The sequence below is a fragment of the Ochotona curzoniae genome, unplaced genomic scaffold (genome assembly GCF_017591425.1).
Source record: "Ochotona curzoniae isolate NIBS_2020 unplaced genomic scaffold, NIBS_Ocur_1.0 scaffold_4701, whole genome shotgun sequence".
Lineage (NCBI taxonomy): Eukaryota > Metazoa > Chordata > Mammalia > Lagomorpha > Ochotonidae > Ochotona > Ochotona curzoniae.
Window position 1 is genome coordinate 2,959,127 of NW_024467122.1, and position 27,576 is coordinate 2,986,702.

General features: G+C 48.3%; 1 protein-coding gene across 3 annotated transcripts in view; it reads left to right on the forward strand.

Moving 5' to 3' along the window:
* The window catches only part of MCTP2 (multiple C2 and transmembrane domain containing 2), a 196,885-nt gene that overhangs the window by 56,017 nt on the left and 113,292 nt on the right, over positions 1-27,576 (forward strand). For all 3 annotated transcript variants that reach the window (XM_040969072.1, XM_040969070.1, XM_040969071.1), the window contains exons 4-8: positions 239-347; positions 18,665-18,807; positions 19,605-19,681; positions 20,221-20,332; positions 23,888-23,923. In XM_040969072.1, the coding sequence (XP_040825006.1) occupies positions 239-347; positions 18,665-18,807; positions 19,605-19,681; positions 20,221-20,332; positions 23,888-23,923 (477 nt within the window). The remainder of the gene's footprint in view (positions 1-238; positions 348-18,664; positions 18,808-19,604; positions 19,682-20,220; positions 20,333-23,887; positions 23,924-27,576) is intronic.

Here is a 27,576-nt window from a genome sequence, read left to right on the forward strand (position 1 = left end):
GGCTGCTCTCGCAGTTCTTGCAAGGATGTAAGCATGGTTGCCTCCGAATTCAGGTAAAATGTCACTGGGAAGCAACATGTGAGACTTGTTCATAGTGCAGAATCACCAGGCTCTCCTGCAGCGGGAGCTGGGGGCAGCAGCTGGGCACTTAGGCTCCTGTGCTTATTGAAGAAGCATCCCCGAAGTGCTTGTGCCTGATCCTGTGTTGCACTAACCCCACTGTTTTCTGGGTCTGCAGGCTCTTGGGGAAGCAGGCGATGGAGTGAGCAGCCTCCCAAGCCCCTTTGCGTACCTCCTCACCATACACCTGAAGGAAGGCCGCAACCTGGTCGTGCGGGATCGGTGTGGTAAGCCTGGAACCTCCACTTCTCCCTGGCTCTGGTTGCTGTGTGGTCTCGGCCATGCTGGAGCTCAGCTCCGAGCTTTTCCAAGCACAGGCCTTTTCCAGTGCACTCTTTTAGTGCAGGGGACCAGTAAATTCTCCTCTAGACTCTTGAAGCATAGCAGCTTTCCTACTTACTGCTTGTTGAATTTTTTTCTTTAGTGGAAGGTTAAGCTTATGATGATAAAGAAAAAAAATCATTGTAAAAAATAAGAGGAGGGGAGAGGGTACAGCAAGGAGCATTATTCTCTTAAACCTATGGATATGAAATGCGTGAAATTTGTTCCCTTCATATCAATAAAGTAAATGAACTTACAACCAGCAAGAAAGCTGCTTTAGAATGACATAAGTATGACGGGACATGCGTGAGTCACAGCCCTGCTCAAGAAGGTGGCCCCTCTATCCTGCTTCTCACACACAAGGATGACGCGGTAGCTCCTTGGTGTGAGAGCGCACGTTGGTTGGGAATGACCTTGGGCCCCTGTTCTGCTTTGGAATCCTTGGGCTGCTGCCTCACACGCACCGTGTGCCTGACGTGTGTGTGCATTACCACGTGTGGTCACACCAAGAAGGGGGATGGCACTGCAGTGCCACGCTGTAAGCCGCACACGTTCTCTTGCCCGTTGCTTCAACATTGGCCAAGCTGGTCTGGGTGTGTAGGTCCCGCCTTTGCTTCTCACCTTGCACTTCGGCATGCGACATTTCACCTGTTCCCTTGCTGAGGAGAGCTGTTGTGCTCCCACGTTCTCAGTGGGAGAGCTGTTGTGCTCCCACGTTCTCAGTGGGAGTGCTGAAGCTCCTGTGTGTGTGTCAACAGAGCACAGTGCACCAGAGCTCCTGGGCAAAGCCAGGGTCCTCTTCGCTCGCTGCATTCTTGAACGTTCCCTGTCAGCACTCCCTCATCTGTAGGGCAAGGATGCTGAAGTCCTGTCCCTTCAATGCCAGTGGAGGACTGTGGCATTCAGCTGTGCAAAGTGCCCTTTTCTCAGCTGATCTTCTTGTCTAAATTTTTATATTCTTGATCGCATTTAGCATTAATATTTGTTTCCATATACTGCAAAGAATTCCTCTCTCAGTTTGTGGCTTTTCAATAACAGTATGATTTCTTTGGTTCCCCCAAATGTTTTTTTCTTAAACATTTATTTATTTGCTTTTTTGAAAGAGAGATGCAGGGGTGGTGGGAAAGAGATCTTTCGTGTGCTAGTTCAGTTTTCCAGTGGTTGCAACAGCTGCAGCCAGCTGATGTGGAGCCAGGAGCTTCATCTAATATCCCAGAAAGGAGCAGGGGCCTAAGCACTTAAGCCATCCTCCACTGCTTTCCCGGCACGTTAGCAGGAAGTTGGATAGGAAGTGGCGCTACCGAGACTTGAACCCATATGGAATGTTGGCACGGTTTCATTTGCTACGCCACAGCACTGGCTGGCAAAGAGGGCTTTGCTTCAGAAAATTCAAGGAGAGGTGAGATGGGTGTTAGTCCCGCATGGGATGACTTGTTCCATTCCTTGATCTGGTTTCTGGCTCCAGCAGCTGAGTTCCTGTCTGTCATAGGGCAGACCTGGATGGGATTCTGGCTCCTTCCTGCAGCCTGACCAGTCCAGGACATTGCAGATATTTGTTGAGTGAACTCGCAGTTGGAAGTTTTCCCTTCCTGCCCTCTCACCTCCCACCTTTCAGTTCCTGCCCCTGCACCCCAGCTGCCTCTCACTCTGCCACTCAGATAAAAAAGAAATGGTTTCTGTAAAAATGAATTTAAGCTGTCAGTTTATTTGGGTGCAAACAAGCTTTGAAAACCATGTAAATAGGGACCCTTCAAAAGAACATGAAAAAGTGTATGCTATGAAGAGATGACATGTGATTTCAAATTTTTAAAATATCCCATTTGCATGAGGTCTGGGCGTTTGTGTGTTTACTCCTCCCTGTCTTCTGTCTGGCAGCTGGGGCCGCTGTCTGCCTTGATGTCTGGGTCTGCTGCCCCGGCTACTCGTCCCATGGGTTGTTCCAGAACACCTTTCCCCGGGAAGCTGGGCCTTGGGACTCTGGCCCATCCTTCAGGCCTTCTCACATTGTCTTCTGCAGGGCAGTTCCCAGCCTGGTCCTGTGGCCAGCTACTCGTGTTCTTGTTAGCTAGCAATGTGGCAGTGCTGCACTCAGCCGTGGAGGGGTCCTTTTCGGACTGAAGTCCATTCTCGCGCAGTTGAAGGAGTGGCAGCGTCACGCTCCGAGCCCTCTGAAGAAGTGTTTGCATTTCCTGTCCGGTGCTGGGGCTCCTATGGGTCAGTGTTTGCCTTGACCGCCTTGGCCGCCTTGTCCCGAGGACCTGTCCTCTGCCTGGCTGCTTCTCCCCGGAGGCGCCCTTCTCTGTGGGGCTGTGAGTCCTTGGTCTGCAGTTGGAACTGTGGTGAGGCAGGTGGGACATGCAGCGGCCATCAAAACATTTCCCCCAGCACTGCTTTTGAAACAAGCAGTGTCTGTTCCTGTGTCTTATTTCTGGGGAAAGTTAGTCATGATCCATTTAGAAAAGAACCTCTTTCCAACAGCGTCGTTTCTCACGCCTGTGGTGTGTTGTGGCTTCTGAGACTGCGTTAGTTTATTCTCATTGATTACCAGGATTAAGTTAGTGGGCAGGTGTGGCCTCAGCATTCACGTGTCTTCTGTGGACAGGACAGAACTTGCAATTCCTGCCGCGTGGGCTCCTGCCTAGCACAGACATCACAGCTCAGTACGGATTCTTCTGTGAGCTGTCCTTTGGACCATGCTGTGTCGACCATCTCAAGATGGTCCAACTGCGGAGGAAGGGGAGCTAAACAGGGGACTGATTTCAGAAGTTAGATTACTCTGTCAAAGTCACCTAGGAGGCAGGATTCTGAGAAGACTGCTGGGGAGCAAGGAGGTCTGAACAGCAGGGTCGTCTTCTTGTATCTGTTCCGCTTGGAGACAGTGTGGTGCAGACATTGAAAACAGCATGTGGCACAGTACCCTCCCAGCAGCCATGCCAGTCAGCAGTGACGTGCGCTGTGAGTCGGCAGTGAATAGCTCCCAGCCCTGTGCCTGCTGCCTGGGGTGGAGCCCCTCCCTGCTGCTTGTCGGCACCGTGACTCTTGGTCACTCTTGGCGACTTGTCTCGCCGCTGTCTCTGCTGTGGTTCTTTCTCGTTTGCCTTCTACAGAACCGATGGCTTGCAGATGGGGTGTTGATTTCCCATTTTGACTGGGTGTCCTCCTGGTTGTTGGGATGTGGTGCCCTGGAGGGCAGAGGACAGCTGCAGGATCTTGACTGCCCACTCGTGTTTGTTCTTGGTCGCTTTGAGGAAGAAGCCGGTTTTGGAGTGCCCCAGTGTGAGCTGCGCGAGGGGTGGGGAGCAAAGCAGCAGACGGAGGCTGTGTCCCTGTCTCTGCTTCTCCGCCTCTCAGAGCTGCAGCTGCTGGACCCTCGGGCGGCAGCCGGGAGAGGCTCTGCTGGGTCCAGTGACCGACTCCATGACAGGGCTGGAGGAGATCGTGTCTGAGTGCTGGGTGCCATCTCTAGATCCCACCTTTGCCCACCTCAGACAGAGCTGGCCTTTCAGGATGTCCAGGTGGAACTGGGCATTTCTTGTGAATTTCTTTGGAGGGATCAGAAGGGAGTCCCAGCTTGGCAGCAGGGTGCAGTGGGGTCTGGAAAGGAGCCAAGCAAGATAGCTGTCGCATGGAATGTTCCAGGGCCGTCAGGTGTTAACTGCTCTTTGTCCCTTATACAGAATGTGTGTGTGTGTGTGTGTGCGCGCACACACACACACACACACACACACACACACACACCCCAAACCCGGGAGAATCCCAAGTCATTGAAGAAAGCCACCATCACCGGGTGGCTTAGTAATAAAGTCCCAGGCGTCAGCCTGCTGTGGAGATGGATACACATGTGCGTGAAAAGGCCTGTGGAAAATGGAATTGGAGGATAGGTTTAACGCAAACAAATGCACAATCTCTCCATTCAAGGAATCTTCGAAAAGTTCATAAAAATGTGTGTTATGAAAAAAGCTACACATTTCCAAAAATTTTTGCACTGAAACCAACTTGTTTCTTTTTTTTCCTTGTGGATGTTTTGAAGTATCCTTATAAATGAATAACATTGTGGCAGGGCTGGGGTTGTGTCAAAGCAAGCGAATCTGCCTGTCCTACCCTGGCATCCTCTGCTGGAGTGCTGGACCAAGTCCTGTCTGCTTTGCCCTGGACTCAGCTTCCCGTTAACGCTCCCAGAACGGCAGCAAAGGATCAGACCTGACCGAGCCTCTGGCTGCAGGCTTTGTCCTGGGCTGGTGGAGGGAGCCAGCAGATGAAGATTTCTCCTCCTCCTCCTCTTTCTGACGCTTTCTGCTTCTCTCCCTTCCTTCCTCTGCTGTACAGTCTTTCAAGTAAATGCCTGCAAAGATGCATACATAAACAGACACTTAAATAAGTCCTTTTGGGAACACACGTTGCAGGAGGCACACGTGCATGGTCACGCATACAAGGCTGCCCCCGAGACGTCATTCTCCGGGTTCCCAAGGATGCCCTTTGCATGCGTGGCAGGTGGCCTTCTGCCTTTGCCTGTGCAGTTCCAGCATCCGGGTGTCACGGTTGCATTAAGCAGCCGTGCTTTCTTCCCGGACATCTGTGCTTGCCTATCGTGTTCACGCTGCACGCTGCGTCTCAGATGTGGCGGACGGAGCACAGCTGCACTGGGGTCCTCTGAGGCAAGCATCGCACCACCTGCCTCCTGCTGTCTGTCCTGGTCGTCGTGTGCTTGTCCTTCTCTTACCACTCCAGTCTGTCCCTCCCACCCTGTTTCTTTTGGTTTTTTCCATGCCACTTCATGCCAATGTCCCCTTTCACTCTTTGCTTTTTATATTTTGGGGCAAGCTCCTTCCTCACCAATAAGACTTAGCATCACTTCTGGTTCTGGAGTACTTGCCTGCTGCAGGGTTGAGACCGGCAATGCAGAGTGACCACTCAGTGTTCAGGTCAGCTGCCACACAGCTTGGTTGACACGTGAGGACACTGGGCCTTTGCTCAGTGTTCAGCCAGGGAACATGGCTGACTTCTGGGCATCCTAAGCTATTAGGACTGATGTTGAAGGACATACAAGGCTTTGCTGGAGCGTCAGCTCTTCATACAGGAAGGCTTCCTGGTCCTGAGATAAGTGCTCGGTGCCTGCCCTGCCTGGACAGCCTTGCCCTCCGTGGTAAAGCCCTGGGTTCTTTCACCATCATTGGATTGAAGGATGACTGTGATGCTGCTGCCCTCTGGTGGCAGGCCTGCAGAATTGCAAGAGTGGAGGGAAAGGCTGGTGCAGGTGTTGGCCATAGCGCGGTGGGTCTGAGTCAGCTTTGGCTGCAGGGTCGGGCACAGGAGCTTCTCTCTGCTGTGCATTTTAGGCAATGAAAAGTCACGCCTCCTTCTCCCCAGAAATGGCTCTGCTTCTGCACTTCAAGCACATGTAGATTTTAAAAAATGTTTATTTAGCTAGTTATTTAGTTAATTGGAAAGGCAGGTTTACAGAGAGGAGAGACAGAAAGATCTTCCATCCTCTGATTTATTCAGCACGTGGGCTGCAACAGCCAGAGCTGAGCCGATATGAAGCCAGGAGCCAGGAGCTCCTCTGAGTCTCCTATGCAGTCACAGAGTCCCAAGGCGCTTGGCCATCCTTAATTGCTTTCTCAGGTCAGAAGTAGGGAGCTGGAAGGGAAGTGGAGCTTCCAAGGGCAGGAAATGACACCCACATGGGATCCTGGCACATGCAAGGTAAGGATTCAGCTTCTAGGTTATTGCACCAGGACCCGCACAGGTAAAAAAAAAAAAATACCTATTTGGGAGTCACAGTTGTAGACAGGGGGAAAGATGGAGACTGCGCAGTGCGGCGGCCAGTGGGCCAGGCGGAGGCCAGGAGCCCCCAGGTCTCCCGCATCGGTGCAGGCCCAAACACTCGGACTGTCGGCTGCTTTTCCTGGCCACGTCATCAGCAGCTGATGGCAAGTGGAGCATCCTCGGCGACACGAACCGGTGTCCCCACCAGCCCCGCAGGCAGGTGTCTGACCTCGGTTCTCAGACTAGCTTCATTTACAGGACTCGGGCAGAGGGACGGGCCGGGGGGGGTCATCTTTTACGTGTGAGAGGAGTTTTGTAGTGGTAAGACTTCACAGTAGCACAGAATTGCTGTGGCAGCACAGCATCCCCTGACCCCATCCGTGGGGTCAGGGCCGCCTCCCATCCCCTCAGACATACCAGACTCGTCCCACATCCTACCATGTCCTTCAGAACTGGCCGTTTTCCCTTGTGCTGTCAAGTGCAGTGGTGAGAGCACGAGGTGGGCCTGAGAGCCGCAGGCTTGGAACATGGGCCGCGCGAGGCTGTGCGCTGGTGTGGATGCAGCCCTGCTGGGAGGCTGCCGCAGCTGTGCTTGCAGGGGCCCTGGGCTGGGCACGCGTGGGGATTGCACACGTGTGTGTGCACGTGTGTGTGCACGTGTGTGTGTGGAGAGCTTAGCAGCTGGAACATAGTCATGTATGATAAACACATGCTATTACTGTGGCCTAGTAAGTGGTTACACTCTTTTCTGTTTGATTTTGAAGGTTTGTTTTCATTTAGAAAGGCAGATTTACAGAGAGAGAGATAGAAAGATCTTCCTTCTGTTGCTTCACTCTCCAAATGGCCACAGCGGCTGAGGTGGAGCTGAGCTGCAGCCAGGAGCCAGGAGCTTCTTCCCTTTTCCGAGAGGGATGTGTACCCTGGCCTGTGTTCTCCTTCTGCCTGGCTTTGCACTGTGTTTCTCTCCGGTTGATTCTCACGTCCACACAGCTTTACTTGCGCCGCATGGCTGTTCGAGCAGCTCAAGGAGCTGCCTCCGTTCCTGTGATCCTGGCGCTGTGACGTTGTCAGCGTGAAATGCCGGCAGCCACAGCCACAGTCTTTTCACATTGAAAAGTCATCATCGGTTATTTTTTTTTTCATAAAAATTTAAAAACACTTTTGTCAGCAGTTTCACTCTTTACGGACATTTGAAATGACAGCAATGATTCCTCTCCAGCAGGCGTTGGCCTAGAGGTTGTGGGATGCCCGCGTGGCACAGCAGGGTCCTGGGTTGGAGTCCTGGCTCTGTTCCCAATTCCAGCTTCCTCCAGAGCACGCCCTGGGAAGGCAGCCGGTGCCCCGGGTCCCTGCCACCTGCGGCTCGAGTTTCTAGCCTCTGGCTTAGCGTGACCCTGCCCAAGGGGTCAGCCAGCGGATGGTTAGTCTGTCGTTCTGTTTTTGTTTTTGAAATTTAAAAGATTTTAACAAGATTGTACATCTGTGTGCTGCCGTGTGGTATTTTGTTTGGTGTTTACATCTTGTAATGTTCAGTTGGATAAATGTCTCAATATTTTCCAATATCCGCCATTTCTTTATGGCAGAGACATTCACAGTCCCTTCTTGTGACTAAGGAAAGCGCCCAGCGTGTTAATCTTGTTCCCTTTGCTGAATTGGGGGTTGGCTTCTCATGGAGTACCTCATCTGAACAGCAGGTGGCGGGAGATCATCGCTGTGGAGTGGGGAGCTGCAGGACCTGCTGGGCCAGTCTGTGGGTGCAGCAGCCTGAGAGCCAGCCTGACTCCAGGGAGCTGTTCCCTTCCTTCTGTGGGCTCTGGCACCCTCAAGCCCGTGGATGGAGCTGAGCTTTGAGATCTGGTTCTGTTGATTTTCTTTGCATCCACCACGCTTGTGCTGGCAGCTTTGGAAGTAGTCCCACCAAGGAGCTCCTCCCTCGGAGACGCGCCTTGGCTTCCTGTGAGGCTCTGCAGTGTGCTCCTCGTGCCGGTGCTCCGCTGTCCCCTGAGTCAGCTCGTCTGTCCCCAGGGGACTCGCAGCTGGTCTGTGTGAAGGAAAGGAGCTGGGAGCCTTGGGTGGTCTGCCCGGCCTCCCGCCCCCGACCAGCCAGGTGCACTCGCTCCCCTTTTCCTTGGCTCTCACGGGCCCTCCTGCGGGGGGTGGCTGTATGGACAGCTGGTTTCTGTACCAACAGGGAGGCTGTCGCTGTGTGGCACCTGTTCTTTGGCTGGTGTGGTTCTGTTGGATGCTGACAGGGCACAGGTGTGTGTGTGCATCTGTCTCCGTGTCCGTCCTGTCGTGGGTCTGGGCCTGTTCCCAGCATCGTTTTGATCTCAGCTGCAGTGTGAGGTAGTTGATTTTCTCTCTCCAGGCCGCATGTCACCACTGCATGTGCAGCAGGGGGCCGGGCACAGACGGGGGAAGGGTGCTATTCCAGAGTTTATTCCAACAAACTGCATCCCATCTCCACCACGCAGGGGCTCTGAGAGTGTGAGCTTGGGTTTGTTCTGTGCCTGCTGCGTGCTGGCTGGCCGGGCCTTCAGCATGGGAGGAGTGAGAGCTTTGACTGAGCTTGGGGAGAGCGGTCCTGTGAGTGCTGGAAGGCATGGGCCGTCTCCCCACCAGCTCGGATGTGTCGGCCTCTGAGGTTGCCCAGGATTACCCAAGGTCCAGGGCTCGACACACGGCCTTGGACACACCTGGACACACGGCCTGGGCCGGCTCACCTTTTGTGACACAACCTTGGTGAGAACATCTGGGTGTACTGGCTGAGGCAGTCCCCAGGTCCAGGGGATGGGACCAGTACCCCACTTTAGCAGGAAACAGTGTTGTAGCTTTTGGGGATTTGCTTTAGATTGGAGTTGGTCTGCCCACTTTCACTGGGGGGGGGGTGGTGGGTCAGTGTGCAGCCAAGTGCGACCCTGGGAACTCTCCCACCCCCACACGCTTCTGTTCTCTCAATGGCGTTACTTAAGATGATGCATGCCAACATAGTGGGCTGTGATAAACACGCTTATCGTTTCACAGTTACCTTTTTGATAGCAAGAATGTGTGAAAAACATGTTCTCAGCAACGTTGTGATCCTCAATGTGATGTATTTTGGAAGATATAATTGTTTGGAAGGCATCATTACATGGGGGAACAGACAGGCACACTTCTTTTCCCTGCTGGTTCTCCCCCCAGAAGGATGCCACAACCAGGGCTTGGCCAGGCTGAAGCCAGGAGCCGGAAGCTTCGTCTGGGTCTGGCAGGCTGAGTGTTGCCGTCCCAAGCACTTGGGCCATCTCCCGCCGCTTTCCTGGTGTGCTAACGGGGAGCTGGAGCAGCTGGGACTGGAAGCAGTGTCCAGGTGGCAGCCTGGCCAGTGCTGCCACATGATGCTGTGACTGGTCCCCGTGCTGCACAGCAGAGTTCCAGGCATCCTGTGCAGCCCAGCATTGCACCATTTGACCTCCTCCCTGTCTCCTCGTCCACTCACAGCTGGACTCTACTCTTCTGTCCAGCACTGTGGATGTGTTTACCTTTGCTTTTGGGGACCATGTGTTAGGTGCCACAGTGTTTGTCCAGCATGGTGTCTGCTGCTTTGCCTCAAAGAGCAGTCCCTTGTTCCCAGGCTGGGTTGCATTTGTCCATAAAGCGGTGCAGCAAACAACACAGTTCGCTTAGAGTTGTGGAGAGTTGAAGGAGGTCACGCTGTTGTTGATGCTATTACCAAACATTTGTCCTGTTTACCTGTTCCGTGAAATTTAGCTTGAGCTTGGGCTGGCGATGCTTTTAGTATTGTCCCGATAGAAAGGAGAATGTTACATTATGAATAATTCTGCAGTGTTTGGCGATGTGAGCTTCTGGGATGCAGACTGCTGGCAGGCGCACAGAGCTGGTGGTGTCTCCCTTCACAGAGGTACCAGGCGGGGCCTCCTGTGGGTATCTGATCAAGTTCGTTCGGGTCGATTCCCTCGCCCGAACCCTTTCCAGGGCCTTCTTGGTGTGGCCTATTGGCCGCTGTCTCTTCCCTCTCTTTTTGACCTTGTTTTCATGCTTGCTTCCTTTTCTGGTCAGTCCTTTTGTGGTGTTGCAGGGGCAGCCCTGTGTGGGTCTCTAAGAAGCTCAAACCTGTGTGTGTGCTTCCGGTCACCTCGGCAGGGAGTGGTACAGGCAGTGTGCGCTGATGCTGGTTTACCAAAGCCAGTGAATCCAGTCATCTGTTCACCAAATGCCCCGTTGACTGATATCACAGAATTCGTCAATTTATGAAGCCACTTGGAAAGGCTGTGGGAAAGTGGAATTAAAAGATGATTTAGGCATGACAATGTGGAAAGCCTTGTGTAATTTTTTCACAGTATGCGTTTCCCATTCTCGGACCTCTCTCGTGTGTGTGGGACTCAGTGTTTACTCAACATAAGCTTACATATTCATTTCCACTAACTTTTTGAAGCAGTTTGTGTTGACAATTTTTTTTTATCCCTAAAACCAGTCATGTGAGCTCAGCTGTTCACACGTAGAAAGACAGTGTGTGCACTTGAACAAACAGCTGCCATCTGACAGGCTGTGAGCACAAGACAAAGACAGCACTGTAAACAGTACTTAAATCATCGCAGGGCCAAGCCCCTAAACGTGAAAGTCTAACATGTCCTAGCTAAGAATGCAGAATGAGAAGCCGTGGCAGGAAAAGGTGTGAGAGCAGCAAGGTCAGGGTGGGAGACCCCCAGGCCGATGGGAAGGGAAGAATGCGAGGGGCACGGGCAGGGAATGACACACGCCTCAGGAGGTCCTCCTGTCTCAGCTCCCTGGGGCTTCCTTTTTATTGAGATCTATTCTTTATATAGAAGGGCGAGATACAGAGAGAGTGAGAGCTCTTCCATCAGCTGGTTCACTCCCCAGATGATGTCCCATCTAGAGTTGGGCAGGCTGGACCAAAGCCAGGAACTTCCTCCAGGTCTCCTACATGGGCATTGGGGCCCAAGGGCTTGGGCCATTTTTGTTTGTCTTCCCAGGTACATTAGCAGGGAGCTGTACCAAAAGTGAAGAGCTGAAACTCTAACTGGCCCCCAAATGGGATGCCGACACCGCAGGAAGAGGCTTAACTTACTGTGTTAACCCCTAGAGGTTTACTTTCTTCTTCTTTTCCTTTTTTTTTTTTTTGTCATACAAATTGTTTCCTGTCAATGGCTAGATGAGTTTTATGTTTTGATAAAATTGTCGGTCACGTCATTGTCGATTTTCTTTGTTATTTGGGCATTGGGAATGCTTTCAGTGCATTTAGATTTGATCAGTTCCTTAGAAACATTGCATCTCAGCCTGTTCATGGGCGTGTCTTGTCCACAGTACCACTGCATGGCAGGTCCGTTAGACAAGGTGTGAGTGGTCTTGGGGAAAAATAGTCCAGGAATAGTCCAGTTAGTAATGATGAATCACGCAGAGTGTGAGGCCAGCAGGAGAATGAGGACAAAATGGTCCTGTGGGTGGTGGTACAACAGATTTCTGCGAAGCACAGGGCCACCACGGCAGGGAGCATGGACCACCACGGCAGGGAGCATGGACCACCACGGCAGGGAGCACGGACCACCGCGGCAGGGAGCACGGGTCACCACGGCAGGGAGCATGAGCTACCACGGCAGGGAGCACGGGCCACCACGGCAGGGAGCACGGGCCACCACGGCAGGGAGCACGGGTCACCACGGCAGGGAGCATGGACCACCACGGCAGGGAACACGGGTCACCACGGCAGGGAGCACGAGCTACCACGGCAGGGAGCACGGGCCATCATGGCAGGGAGCACGGGCCATCATGGCAGGGAGCACGGGTCACCAAGGCAGGGAGCATGGGCCACCACAGCAGGGAGCACGGGTCACCACGGCAGGGAGCACGGGTCACCACGGCAGGGAGCATGGACCACCATGGCAGGGAGCACAAGCTACCACAGCAGGGAGCATGGACCACCACGGCAGGGAGCACGGGCCACCATGGCAGGGAGCACAGGCCACCACGGCAGGGAGCACGGGCCACCATGGCAGGGAGCACGGGCCTAGGCCTACCTGCCTGCACTGGCGCAGTGCCCTTCTTGGGAGAGGAGCTGGTCTGGAGCTTTGCTGGAGTACAACTTCCTGTTAGCTTCAGTAATGGGAAATTCCCCTCTTTCCTGTGTGGCTGAGGAAAAGTGGACTTTGTCTCCACGGTGTCTGCTCTGGTTTCTGAAGACGCCAGTTCAGCACAGCACCCGGAGCATGCAATCTGAGCGTCTCAGCTTGAAAGTGGGAAGAGAAAACTCAAAAGCCGTCACTAGCTGCTTCCCCAGGAACCCAGGGCTGGCGGTTCTGTTCAACCTGCCCCAAGGTGAGTGAGGGCGTCAGGACCCCGGATACAGCAGTGGAATCAGGGTTAGCTCTTCTTCAGCAAGGAAAAGGAATGATAAATATGTGTCTTTGTTCAGAGGGTTCGCAATATGTTTTCATAAAGAGGATGAGTAGTCACCACTCCGATTTTTAATAGGTCAAACTTACAATCTTTGTTTCTGAATACTGTTTATTCAGCATGATTTTATATGTGATTTAATCGTCCTAAATATAATTGCTGGCTTGAAAATGAAATCTTAAGCCTTTCTGAAAAAAAATTCAGATATTAGTGTGAACTTAATGTGAAAGTGTAGAATTAATTTCTTTTCATGGACCAAGAATTACTCTGAGAAATACAATTAATGAAGAAACTTTCCTAGAGTAAAATGACATTTTTGTTGCAGAAACTGCTAAATTTTATAATATGGCAAATCAGTGCTTTTGTTAACTGGTAGCTTTTTTTCTTTTTAATGATTTATTTCTATTAAATAGTCAGATATACTGAGAGGAGGAGAGACAGAGAGGAAAATCTTCCATCTGATGATATAAATGACCTCAATGGCCAGGACTGAGCCAATCTGAAACCAGGAGTCAGGAGCTTCTTCCAGGTCTCCCAGGTGGGTACAGGGTCTCAAGGCTTTGGGCTGTCCTTGACTGCTTTCCCAGGCCACAAGCAGGGAGCTGGATGGGAAGCAGGGCCACTAGGATTAGATTCAGTGCCCATATGGGATCCTGGCACATTCAAGGCAAGGACTTTAGCTGCTAGGCAACCATGCCAGGCCCAACCAATAGGTATTTTTTTTTATCAAATCAATACATTTATATTCAACATAGCTTAAATTAGGAATGCTGCCTTTTAAAATAAATTGCATACATTTCCATGTATGTAGTTTGATATGTATATACATGTATAAACAACCATTGTATTCAGTGTATAAATATTTTATTGTGCCTAGAAGGAGTTCAGTATGTTTGACTAAGGAATGCCAGTAAATAATACTGCAAGAAGACCAGTTCCTTGCTGTAATATGCAAGATGTATGTGTGTGGGGGGGGAGTGCGGGCTGGAAAATGCCATGGTAATCATTTTATTTTGCTTTTTTTTTTTTATTATAGTCATGGTATCAGAAGCAGCAAAGAGAAGTTGTTTGTAATTAGAATTGCATTTCACTGTCTCTGCCTGTGATAGGCTGCAGCCCTGAGATCTTACACTCCAGGAGCCTTCCTAGGAAAGCTCCAGACCTTCTGTGCACCTGTCCTTCTCTGCACACTCACTCAGGGCAGCTTTGCATTTAGAAAGGCACCCATCACAAACTAGGACGGTTACAACAGCATCACGTAATAGAAGGTGTTCCTGGACATTGCTACCTCACATTTTCATTTGACTTTAGGGAACTGCAATCATGGGTGATGAAACCTTGGCTAAAGTGGATGTTTTTGGGATAAATTAACAGGTTCTTTCGCTTGCATGGTTAGAGCAAGGGGATAATGAATTAGTCCAATAGGCACTGTTCTTCATGCTCCCCTTCAGTAGTCCAGACTATGAGGCATTCTGGATACATGCCTGGAGTTGGCCATCATTGATGCACATGAATTCGCTTAATCCTCAAGATCGTGTTTTTTTAAAGATTTATTTTTATTATTTTTTTTCATTGGAAAGGCGGATATACAGAGAGGAGAGACAGAGAGGAAGATCTTCCGTCCGATGATTCACTCCCCAAGTGAGCGCAACGGGCCGATACTATGCCGATCCGAAGCCAGGAGCCTCTTCCGGGTCTCCCACGCGGGTGCAGGTTCCCAAAGCTTTAGGCCGTCCTCGACTGCTTTCCCAGGCCACAAGCAGGGAGCTGGAAGGGAAGCGGGGCTGCCGGGATTAGAACCGGCGCCCATATGGGATCCCGGGGGTGCAAGGCGAGGACCTTTAACCACTTGCGCCACCGCGCCGGGCCCAAGATCGTGTTTTGAGATTAGGAGATTTCCATGCCATAGATGAAAAGAAATTAAGTGCAGTTCCTAAGCTTCTGTGAGGACTCTAAGGAGGTCTGGAGTTTCAATCAACCATGAGCACCTAACTCCAAAGGTACCTGCCTCATCATAGCTGGGGTCCTGTTTGCCTTCACTGCACTTCTCAGCAGATTTGAGCATTTGCTCCAGGTGGTGAGAGGCCCCACAGGAATATTTTGAGTGACTTTGCCCAGTGGTGTTTGGGACATGTCCTCTAGTCTGTGAGCATCTCTGGCTGATCTTGGGAAATCCTGGGTGGTTGCTTTGCGGGGTCTGGACCATTCTTCGGTCCCCAGTGCTCTGATGTGCCGTCGTCTTACGGACCAGATTCCCAAGCTTTATCCTCTCTGATTCTGAGTCATAAGCTGCCAGCTAGCTTACATGTTTATAATGGCTAACTTATATTTCTAAACGTATTTCTGTAAGCTTAGCTCTGAACATTTTGCTTACCTGCTGTAAGCAAGCCTGAGTTTCCTCCCCTCCTCTTTATGGTAAAATAGTTCCAGATGGACAGAAGTGGTAAAAAGGAAGCTTGTGAGATCAATGGGATGAAATATGATTACTTTAATTCGTAATCTTCCAGTGAGAAACGGCTTCAAAACAGGATGTTAAACTTCCAACTCATAAGTATGAAGCTTTGGCAAATTTGACCAAATATAAGTGAAAAACCCTCACTGCTAGAAAGATTGAGAACCTAAAAATTGATGTAAAATAAAAGGAAAATATAGTTGGTGACTAAATTCAATAGTGAAGAATCATTCCAATCCATAGCCAGAAACAACCATAAACCCATTGAAAATTGACCAAAGGAAATGAACTATGAACACAAATGTAGTTAATAAAAATGTGAAAGATGCTGATTTTGCTCAAATGTTAGACAAAAACAAGGACATTATTATTATTGGTCTTCTATTGGCTTAAAATAGGACTAAGTCGTGTAATATCCAAGGTTTGTGAACGTGTGAAAGACCCAAAGTTGCCGCTTCCGTGGGAGCGTAAACCTGGTCAGCTTGAAACTGGCTTGTCACCATCTGCCAGAACGAGGCAGCCGTCCAGCCCTTTGTACACACTTCCAGGGTCAACAGTTTTGTGTCCATCCCTCACTGGTGACCTCCTGATGGCACATGGGGAGCTTGTTGGCACTGCCGCCCCACCAGGGCAAGAAGCAGTGGAGGTGATGGACAGGCACCCTTTTGGATGGCTGAGGAAATGACTTCATACCACGCAGTGCAGTGGTACCAAAAGCTATTTTTTTTTCACAGCAGATCTGTGTTGGCAGGGTGAGCAGTGCTCCCGGGTGCTTCGGGTCAAAGTATGGAGTCCTTGAAAATGAGCTTTTTTGTTTTTCTCTAAAAAGCACCAGAGAAACAGTATATGCTAAGTTGGAATTGGGGAAAAAGTAAGAGGATAGAGACTTCATTTTTCATTTGAAACTTGTCAGAGTTGTGTATGTATGCTATATGCGCTATTACAAAAAAGAAGTAGAGGGAAGAGTGATAATTCAAGCCGTTCTTTTAGGGGTACTTTAGCCTTGGGTCTAGCCCAGCCTGTTCTCACGTTTTTCTCCCCTAGTGTCTGGGACGCATTGGATGTACTGCATGCAAGGCACCGGACTGCTGCAGTCATTCTGAGATTCCTGACCTCCCCTCCCGTTTAGCACCAGTGCCTCCTGCTGGAGGCCCTAACTGCTCTGCCTGCCTGCACCCACATGCCCACGCTTTCTCTCTTCATTCAGTGCTCCCTCTGCCTGTGACCCTAGTTAGCGTGATCTCGCTTGGTCACTGTTGTCTGGGGTTCCGTGCTAGATGCCTACGGTGGCAGGTGCAGGCCGCAGGAAGTGGGACGGTTACTCCTGTGTAACCCCCGTAGTGCCCAGCATAGAGTGGGGCTCAGGAGGAAGTGCCTTAGTGCACTGTGTCTGACAGGTGCAAGGCCAGGGAAGGTGTGGGCATGAGTGAAAGTGAGGGCTGTCACTCATCAGCATTAGGGGTGGGAGTTGGTGGAGTGCTTCCATGGGGCCAGGGAACACTACCGACACTTCGCAGCACCTGCACTTGATTCTGGGGTCCCAGGGTTATTGGCCTACAGATAGCGCAGTCCATGGGATGCCTTCTATAAAACAGGGTAGCATTTGCATAGAACCTGTGTACATCAACCTGTGTGGTGCAAATCTCTTGAAGATGACTTGTTGTCCATTGCCCAGTGTAGATGTTGCTTGCTGCACCATGCGGGGTATAGGGCCCAACACACATGTGACTGTTCCCACCTTAGCTGGGCTGAGTCCCCAGATGTGCAACCCTGTGGTAAGATGGCCGTGGGATGGGACAGGATATTCAGGCCGCTGAGATGATTCTGGGATTCTGCGACTCCACCAGGGCCCCCAGGGCAGACACGGCTGCAATAGAGGCCGGCAGTCTCCAGCCCGCCCCCCCAGCCTTGCCCTCCTTCAGGAGTGCAGCTGCCACAAGAGCCCCATTGTGTGTGTGGAACTCCGGGGCAGCAGGTCAGAGTGCACGCTTTCACGTGTCATCTCGTCCTCCATGTGACCTGGGAGTCGCATTCCTGCATGGTGACCCCCCTTGGGGAGCCTGCCTGGTTGAGATGTCACTTCGCTGACAGCAAGGCACTCAGAAAGAAAGTCTTCGGGAGCCTCCCTCCCCCCTCACCATCCTAGCCATTGCCAGCACTAACTGGGCAACCCTCTTCCCTTGTCCTGCTTTGTATGCCCCGGCCCCTTCATCGATGGATTCCAGACATTAATATTTTCTTTCATGCGACGGCTGCCATTCACCCGTGAAACGGCTCAACATTATGTAGCTGTCGGGATGCCTGGGGATTACCCAGGATGCCTTGCCTGTGAGAAAGTGACACCAGCAGGCTGAGTTTTGAGATGTTTATTTTGAGAGGATTCTGACAAGCATGAAGGCCTGATCCCAGAGTGGCAATTTCATTTAATTAAAGGCCTCTTTTTATTATAGATTTCCTCCCCTTTATCTGTACATGGCTTTGGAAGCCTGGCTCGCCAGAGGTGGCATTCTGCCTGGCAGGAGGCAGTGAGTTCTGGGCTTCTGCTCTTGCTCTCAGAGGCATCACCTCCACGGCTGAGGGCCGGGCTTCTGCCCCAAGGTTGCCAAAGTGTAGATGAGAAAGTGGAGCTTGCGTAACACTCAGGTTGGCACGCCTGCAACACTCAAAGCTTGACGAACCACACTGAGTCTCCACTAGGCAACCGCAAAAACAATGTCTGTTTTCTTAGTCTGTAGGGATGTCGCTTTCAGATCCATTAGTTGGGAAATTCATTGCACTGGCTGTCACTGATCTTTTGTGTAAGAGCTGCAGTGAGATGTAAAAGTCACTTGAACAAACCAAGGCTGATTGCAATTAATGGTGGTATTAATGCTTCAGTAAATGTGAGAGAGGGTGGATCAGCTCCATTTCTCATATACTCTATCGGGTTTTGGCTTTCTTTTCGATACACATTCTAGGGGCCGTCGTAGGGCATATCCAAGACATTCAGGATTCATCTGTGAGCAACATGGACTTGGGTTTGGGGACTGAATTACAGAGCTGTGTTTCGAAATCAACTGTGCTCACCTGCCTCCCCAAGTGTTTCCTTCAATATAGTTTTATCAGCTGACTGTTTTTACTCCCTCATTTGTGCCCTGTTCCACTCCGAGTGTGTCCCAGGCACCCCGTGACTATAGACACAGACACATGGATGTGACACGTCCATCTGGTATCCGTGTCAAAGTGGGAGCCGCCTGGCAGGTCCGCGGCGTCAGCTCCGAGGCTGGCCCAGGGGCTGGCTGGCGGTGGCGTGCAGCTGGCCCCAGCCACACAATGGCCTCAGCTGTAGCACAGTTGCCGTAAGAAAGGCAACGTGATCCCCAGGGCTGATAGATCGATTCTTCTGGAAGGTACACTGTTGTGTTGAGTAAGCCATTTGGCCAAACATTGGGAAGAAGATTCCTTTCCATTTTCTCTGACTTGATGCTGAGTGGAGGAGGAGAAGCAGGCTTCACCGCAGGACTCCCACCCCACTCCCTGGGGCTGTGGACCGTGTTCTTTGTGTTTTTGTGGGTAAGATATCTAACAATTCCATTTTGTTCTCTTTTTCTTTTGAAGGCACAAGTGACCCATATGTGAAATTTAAGCTGAACGGGAAGACGCTGTACAAAAGCAAAGTCATATATAAAAATCTGAACCCCATTTGGGATGAGATAGTTGTCCTACCCATCCAGAGCCTTGATCAAAAGCTACGTGTGAAGGTAATCTCGGGACCAGCAGTGTTGCTCATTCATTTAAACTGTTGCCTCTCAGTAGCTTTCTATGCTTTCCTACAAGTGGACTTGCCGAAGTGCATCGTTTTATTACATATATATTTTTAAAGGTAGGGTTAAAAGTGTTACCGTAGGAGGAATTCTGTATGTTGTTTGTCAAGACTGTGTGTTTTTATCAGCTCAGGTGGTGTGCTTCACACATCATTGTGAATGTGACGTCTCTGTGGGTTGTATTTCAACTTACTGGATATGGAAGAATTCTTAGCAGTCACGGTGCAGTGGCAAGTTTGGGAACCTTTCTCATTGGGAATGGCTGTATTTAAAAGCCCCAGCTACTGTTTTCAGCAACAGTTGCTCTGATACCTGGGTTAAAAAGTGATCAGTTGAGTGCAAACTAGGATCGTTCTAGAAATCTTAGCAAATTTCTGTATAACTGGCAGATGAGTAAATTATCATGAGAGATGATTCAAACTTCAGAGAGGTACACTGAGCATAACTAACGCGCAAATTAAACAAATTGCCTTCAAATGATTTCCTGCTGGTGTTATTTTTTTTTCTTTTTTTAGATTTTGGATTAATATGTAGTAATTCTGTTTGGACTGTGGCAGGCAACATGGGCCAAATTTCATAATTTTGTTCCGTGTTGGTGATGGTCCCATTTCCCTGTAAGTGTGAAGTTTATTGGAAGAGCTGAGTCTGGCTTCAGAGCGCCCAGCCAAGTACGAGTGTTACAGGTGAACTCGGTGACTAGCCTTGTAACATGTTCGTTTCTGCCCACTCTGCAGGTGTATGATAGAGACTTAACCACGTCTGATTTTATGGGTTCTGCATTTGTGATTCTCAGTGACCTTGAACTTAACAGGTACTGTATTTATACCACTTATTCAGAGGGAAACCAAGATAATGTCAAATACTGTTTGTTAGATTAAATGATCAAAAAAAATTATTAATGAAAGGGCACTTTATTGTGTTACTTCCCCCACTGTATTTTTTTTTTGGCTTACAGAGTTTCTTTTTTTAAATAAAAGTTATGTTTTTAAAGTTTTATTACTTTCAAATTTTTTTTTTTGGCTTTCAGTCAAATGTGTTAGTTGGTTGCTAACTCACAATGTATTCTAAGTTGTCAATTAGACTTACTACTTTCAGTGCGTAATATTGAGGCTCATTAACCTACATTAAAATTGTATCATATTTAAAGTTCATTTGGGCAGCGAGAAAGAGGATCCATTGACCATCTATAAAACTAAACAATATCAAATTTTCTACCCTGAGCATGGTTTATTGTCAGTGACTTTAATACTCTTCAGCATGAGGCCTAACTCTCGTTCAGAAGTTCCTGAATTGTGGTAAGACTCCGTGGCACCATCAGTGTGTGTAGACTGTTCATCCTTTTGCTTACAGGACAACTGAACATATTTTAAAACTGGAAGATCCAAACAGCTTAGAAGACGACATGGGCGTCATCGTGCTGACTCTGAATCTCGTAGTGAAACAAGGCGATTTCAAGAGACATGTGAGTGGCACCCATGAGCTGGACGTTCTTTGAGGTGGCTGTCCTGTGCTGTCCAGGCTGTCTCATGTGCCTCCCTGTGCCTCTGAAACTCCAGGAAGATACTTCCTAAGGAATTATCTGCTATCGTATCTGTTTGGCCACAGATATGACCGGTGTTGCTGTTGTTAAAGCTAACCTGCTGCTTAGAGTGAATGGTCTGGAATGCCCCTTCACTAAGTGTTCACTAAGTGTTTAGGCTTCTGTTTGGCATTGTTATGTCCTAGGTGTCATAGGCATTATTCAGTTAGGAAAACCTGTCCCCAGGATTTCATTATTCCGTTGAGTATTTCCAGAGTGAGCCACTAAACCCTTGCTACACTTCAGTTGCCTCTTGTTTACTTGTGGCTACCAACTTTCCCACTGCTAGCATTTTCAGAAGATGAAAAGGTTTAATTTCTTCTGGTCTGTTGCAAGGAAATTCTGATTTGCCACCCACATGATCTGGTAAAGTTGTCTCTAACACCAGTGAGAGCTAATTTTGTTAACATGTGTTGGGGGCTGTTCTTATGGGAAAATGTGTACATTCAAACCTTATAATCTTAACTGACAAGAACAGGAGTCATCTTTGTTTGGCTAGCTTGAAAAGTCATTTTAAAGCCAAGTGAAATATTTGCTTGAAGGAGTCTGCTTTGTTCCAACTTAGCATGCCTGTAATTCTGAATGGAAGTCCGGGGTCTGTTTACAAATACAGGCTGGAATGATGCCCTGTGCAGTGGCTGAGGTGGTGGAAAAGTGTAGTAGTCTTCCAGTTGGATATTACTTACACTTTCAATTTGTCATATATATGTCATCGTGAAAATTGCTACCAATTTACTGGTAATGTCACAGACCATAGTTTCTGAAAATGGTAAAATACCATGAAGACTTTTCAGTTGCTAAAGGTAAACTAAATATTTGCTACTTTTAATATGAATTTCCTGCTTATTAGAAGTTACTTTTTTAGTAAAAATATGAAACTTCAATTTTCACTTTTTGAGTATCCTTAAAATACCGGAGCCCTCAACATGCTTAATCCTAATATTTGATGTCTTTTGTTGGTCCTTGTAGAAACTTCTCTAGTTTTCCTCCCCTGTGTCACACACATGGATTGCTTTTGGCCGTCTGTTAGTGTCGCTCATATTGCGCTTTGCACCTCTGGCTGCATGCAACGTCTATGGTCACAGCAGGTGACCGGTGACTTGGACTGGGTGCTAGTTAGCACAGTGGGCAGAGCCAACACGTGCCATCTGCCCAAGATCAGGTGCTGGCAAGTTGATGTCTTCTAGTCATTTCTTACCAATACTCGTGGAGGTTTTGAACTTGAGTGATTTCTTGACTAAAATAACTGCATGGTTAACGCTTCCCTGTCTGAGTTTTCCTGTGATCTGTTGGAGTATGGGGAGAGGTTATGTGAGCATTTAACATAGATTTGAAGATTGTGGAAATTTGGAGTTACAAAGAAATGCCACTCTTGCCCCAATTCATTCCTGATCGCAGCTCCGTTCATGTGAGCTGCAGCCTCATTTGTGTATAGCATCTCCACGATGATTGCGCCCACATCCCAACAACAGCCCATGCTCTGCCTTTGTCGGCTGTACATTCGTTCCCCCAGGGCTGTTATAACTCCGCCCTGCCTACTCTAGTTTGTCCTGCTAAAATATCACTGACCAAGGAATAATTTATTTTAGATCCTATGTGGCTATTCAACTTACAGTGTGTATCAAGAAGCCTTTTGAACATGAAAGAATTTAGCAAGCAATTCCTTTTATAGCATCTCAGTTGAAACTTCACGGCATCATATATTGGGTTTTTTTCAGTGGGACTGTGAAGGCCATGGAACTAGAGAGTGGTGTGCTGTTGCACACTTGCTTATAAATGTGCTTTTTAACTTGAACCTTGAGATACCAATTTGAGTTCTGAGTTTCGTACTGCTTTTCTTTCCATCCTCATGCAGGTGGCCTTTGTGGCTACAGACTAAAGTTGATAGGATTTTGACACGTGTGAAATGCCTGTGAATTCACCCTCAAGTTGGGGATTTAAACATACCCGTGTGTTGTACGGTCAGGAGAGAGCCACAGGCTGGACGGCTGGCAGACGGGTTGTCTGCTTCTTTCCGTTGGCAGAAGTGTTCTTAAAATTAGGGGCTCTGTCATCAGCCTGCCTGGGTTTGAGTCCCAGCTTCCCTGGGGTCTGGTCCAATTCGAAAATGACTTCACCTCTCCCAGCTATGCTTTCCTCGTATGGGAAAGAGGACGACGAGGAGCATCTGTTGTATGAAGTTGTGGAAACGGAGACGATCAAACACAGTGCTGAGTGTGGGGTAGTGTCCACGTGCTCGTTTGTAGCGCTGCAGTTAGAGTGGTAGTTGGTTTCCATTTTTTGGCTTATCCATTGTTTATACTTTATGATGGTCAAAAACAGTGAGTTCTTTTATGTTGAAGGCTTCTAAACAGCCATGTGCATCTATAAGATGGTAAATAATTTTGGCGTTTGAGTGAAAATAGTTGTTATCAAATTGGAGGAAAATAATACAGGCTCTCTGATTTTAAATATTTGCACGTGTAGAATGTTGAACTCAAATTTTCAGCAAGGGGAGTGTTATTAACAAAGGCTATTTTCAAGTTGTTTCCAAATGTTCCTGTCCGAAGGAGTAGAAATGTATTTGTTCTCCAAACTGTTTATTTTCCAGTTTCTAATTTCCTGGGAAAACATTCTGGCAGGATGTATAGGTCGTTTACCTGAAGATATTTTTGTCCTTAAGCATAACACTAAATGTTGTCTGCTCAATTAGGTTCATAATTGAGTTGTAATCTTCTGGATTTATGCAAGTTTGAACAGCCAGTTAGGTGGTCAACCAGCCAGAGTGCCGCTTTGCAGGACTGGACGGTGACAGGAGTAATGAGGGAGTTTTGTGGAGAATTTTAATTGTGGCCAAAATTCAGCAGCGTTAGAAGGGGCAGTGAGGCGTGGAGAGGGAACAGGCCTGGCGTTCCTTGCCGAGTGGAGATCGCTCTTTCTCTCGGTTCTGTGTTCTCAGGCTGAGAGATTTTTTTCCCCCTTCTTTCTCTTAGGGCTGAGGTAACTGTTCTTTCTTAGTTGAACGCTAACGATTCAGATTTTCCTTGTGCTTCTGAATATTATGATTTAATTGATTAAAGTAAATGGAATTATGCTATCGTTTCCAAAAAACTATGGAAAGCTAAATAGGAACTGACATTGATAATGGATTTTATAAACATTTTAACATGTTTCTTGAATATTCAAGTAAGAAAAAACGTATTTTTCCCATTTTTAGAGGTAAAATTGTACTGTTTTAATTAAAATACTGAATAATTCACATGTCACTACTTGTTCAAACTTTGAAAAAATGATATGTGCTTGTTTCTATTTTATCGCTTCAGTGTGCTTTTTGTATAACACAGCACTTTTGTGTTATCCTCAGATGTCTTCTGTTCTAGCTTACTGATAGAACTGCAGTATTAATGATGTTCTTTTGTGTCATTTTGCCGCTTTCACCATTTGATGGATGCCACTCAGCGCTGGTCCAATAGGAAGCGGTTAAGTGCCAGCAAGGTAAATGTGCTTATTTTATTTGATTCTCTGGTGGAAACTGTGGATAATTCAAACATGAGCATAGTTGCTATCGTTGAACCTTTATGTAGAAGGGCGTCTCTTCCATGACCAGCTGCTCTTCCGAGAGCAGCTTTTCTTTAGGAGTGTTACGTAATACAGGCCGAGCCAAATGTTTGAACTGGTGAGGTTTTGTCTGTTCTGGCCTTGTTCGGATGCCGTAACTAAGCTCAGGTCGCCGAGAGCGCGCTGTGCTTAAGCTTGGTACTTGAAGAAGCTGTGCACTGTTAGATGGACACTGTCGCTCATACTGCAATAGCAATGCCAAAACAGGAAAGACCAGGGCAATATTTTATGAGTCTTCTGCATCTTCTGAAGAAGCAATGTTTAAAAAAATCTCTTCATGGGCTGTGCTGCTGGTGTTTTCGTCTCTCTTTGAGCAGTTGTGCAATCTTCCATCATTTTTAAAAGGAAATGAGTAGCAAAATAAAACTGTGCTATTTTAGTAAGTTATTTTATCAAGTTTTATTTTATTTATTTTATTTTATTATTTATTTTATCAAGTTATTTTATCAACTTAAAGGACAAGACATAAAAATTAGTTTAAAAGTCAGCAAAGGCATGATTTGTGGCTTAATTTAGCAGCTGCATCATGTCTCAAAGACATATAACCAACAATAACAACAATAACCCCGCAACTCCTCTTAAATGATGCAGGATTTCACTTCTTTTGTGCAGCTGAGTTTCTCAATGGTGGTGAGGGCAGCTGGATCTGCCGGCAGCTGTTAGATGTGTGTGGGCTTTGCACACGCTTGCACGTTGGCACATGTGCTCATATATGACACCTCCAATTTCCAACATCAGTTGCTTATTTTGGTGTGGAATCAGGAGTTTGAAACTACAAGTACTTCTTGTTGAAAGATTTTGTTAAGTGTGTGCACACGGATGGGGGTGTGTGTGTGTGAGAGAGAGAGAGAGAGAGAGACAGAGAGACAGAGACAGACAGGGAAGGCAGCAGGACCAGCGCTGGTCTCTTAGGGATAAAGCCACACTTTTGAAATGCGAAGGAACTGGAGCCCCGGCTGAGATTACTCAAGTATAAAAATTTTCTGCATTTCAAACACTTTCACTACCTTCAAGTGAGGCTCTTTGTTTCCCAACCAGTCCAGCTGCTTCCCAAGACTCTAGTTCCTTTTTTAGAAATAAAGTGAAGAGATGATAAATAGCAAGGTAAGGCTGCCTCGCGGTCCCTGCTGTGTTTGCCTTGCGCCCTCGCAGCCGCCAGGGGAGAGGAGGACGGCTTCCCACCCCCAAGGCAGCCCGCTCGCGCTCGCCCTGTGCAGACTTTGTCGCCACCCAGAGCTGTAAAGTTTCCCAGAGTGCTTTGGTGAAGCCTGACAAAGCAGTATTTTCTCATTTATTGATTCTGCCTCTGCACTAAAACATTGCTACCGTCCATCAATAACCATCTTTAGTTAGGGAGCCGCGGCCTGTGGAAGCGCACTGGCAGTCTGTGCAGGAACATAAAGGCTGGGAAGAGAAATTGTGAGCTGGGGGAATACTGGAGCTGAGGGGGATGGGAGAGGTTAGGGAAGAAAGGAGCGAGCAGGGAGAAGAAACTGCCCCAGGACTGGATAAAGACCTCAGCAGCCGGAGGGGGATGGCTGGAGAGGGGTTTATTTGTGTGCTGCAGGGTTTGTTTTGCCTCTGGGCCTCTTGCCTGCCTGCCTCCTGTGCTGGCGGTTTCTGGGACTCGGACTTGAGTGTGTTAGCTTGTAACAAATGCCCAAACATGATCTAATTGTTCAGTGGAGAGAGTTTATTGAGACAGCCAATGATCTTCTCTGAGACAGGCCAGCTTTGTCTGGGTGAACCGTGTCAATTGTCACTTTTTTGCTTTTGCAAAGGGGGCGGTTTGCAGCAGGAATGCGAGAAGCTTACAGCTTGGTCCATGAGGATGCACCACATGGAAACTATAGGCTCGGATCAATTCTCTGTAGGAACAGGTAAACAGAACAGCCGAAATGTGTTCGGAGATTTGTAAAGCAGAGGCCTCTGGTTTAGGAGTTCCACCCTCTACGCAGATTTAGGGAATCCTGTGACCTAAACAAGCCTACTGAGCCTTGAGATGAAAATGTGTACTGGTTCTGTGTAATGTATTACCTGTGAAATAACACGGGCGTCTTCATCTCCCACTTACTCTCAGAATTACTGCTTAAATAATTGCTTCTTACTCTCTAACTTTATCATTCCGCACCATCTTGTAGATTCCAGAAACTGCTTTTAAAAGATTTTAAAATGACTACTTAAGTGAAATTTAAAAAAAGAATGATTTAATATGACATGGATCAGGTTGCTGGTTCTTTTTATATATTTATAGCACAGAGTCTCTGAATAATCTGTGTTTAAACCTTGGTTTTCTCTTTGGTAGTATATGTGATGGTTACACAGATAAGAAAAATAGCAATAACTACTTCTTTTACATCAAAGAGTTTATAAGAAGAAATGGTAGAAATGTGATTGGCAAATAACTGAGCAGAAATTTGCACATGCACACACAGGAGCTGGGCGCACACAAGGGTATTGTGATATGACACACAGAAGCTGGGTGCACACAAGTGTATTGTGATATGACACACACAGGAGCTGGGCGCACACAAGGGTATTGTGATATGACACACAGGAGCTGGGCGCACACAAGTGTATTGTGATATGACACACAGAAGCTGGGCGCACACAAGGGTATTGTGATATGACACACAGAAGCTGGGTGCACACAAGTGTATTGTGATATGCATGCTGCTGTAATGCACCTGGTTGAGCTCTGGGTTTCCTTTCCTTGACACGGAGCTTTGCAGAGATGCAGGTGTGATTTTACGCTGTCTTCTTTTGAACCACTTCATTACACATTGATATGTCTGCTTCCTCAGGCTCAAGAGGCACCCAGTATTTGGTGGAACACATGTTTTTCTGTGTGAGATTCACTACTGGCATTGAGTTTTGGCTCATTGGTCCTCATATTCTGTTATTTCAATTCCTCTTTGGTTGTGGTGAGGCTGACTTCTCGGGGCAGCCTTTTCTAATGCCTCTCCCATCACTTGGCCCCCAGCTAACCCCGTACAATGAGAGGATTTATCACAGGCTAGTTGATGCGGGAGGACTTACATTGAAAGACAGCCATCAAAGAATATGGCGGGAAGCTTCTTTCCATTCTCTCCCACTTGTTTCCATATCAAATCTGCATCTAACCTGTGTGTGTGCTTGAGGCTGTCTAATTCATCACCCAAAGCTGAGCTAGGTCCTGCCGGCTATCTCTAACTTTCTTGTATCATGTATAAATCCATCCATCAGTCATCCCTCTCCATGACTACCTGCATGTGGCATTGCACCTGACCCCGCTGGATGTGTGAGCCCTGAGACTCCTGTCGCATTGTCCTCAGATCTGAGCTCAGCGTTAGCGGCTTCTGGGGGTTTTCCTCCTCTCTAGAGACTGGAGGGCTGTTCAAGTCTGCCCTTCAGTCTCGGGATTCTCTGAGTGTGTGTGTGCTGCAAGTCAGGACAGAAGCACTGCCTTTGTAAGCATCTCATCAACACTCTCTTGGTCTTGCCCTCTGCAGGGGGTTAGGTGATAAGGTTTGGGAGACTTCTCAGAGGAA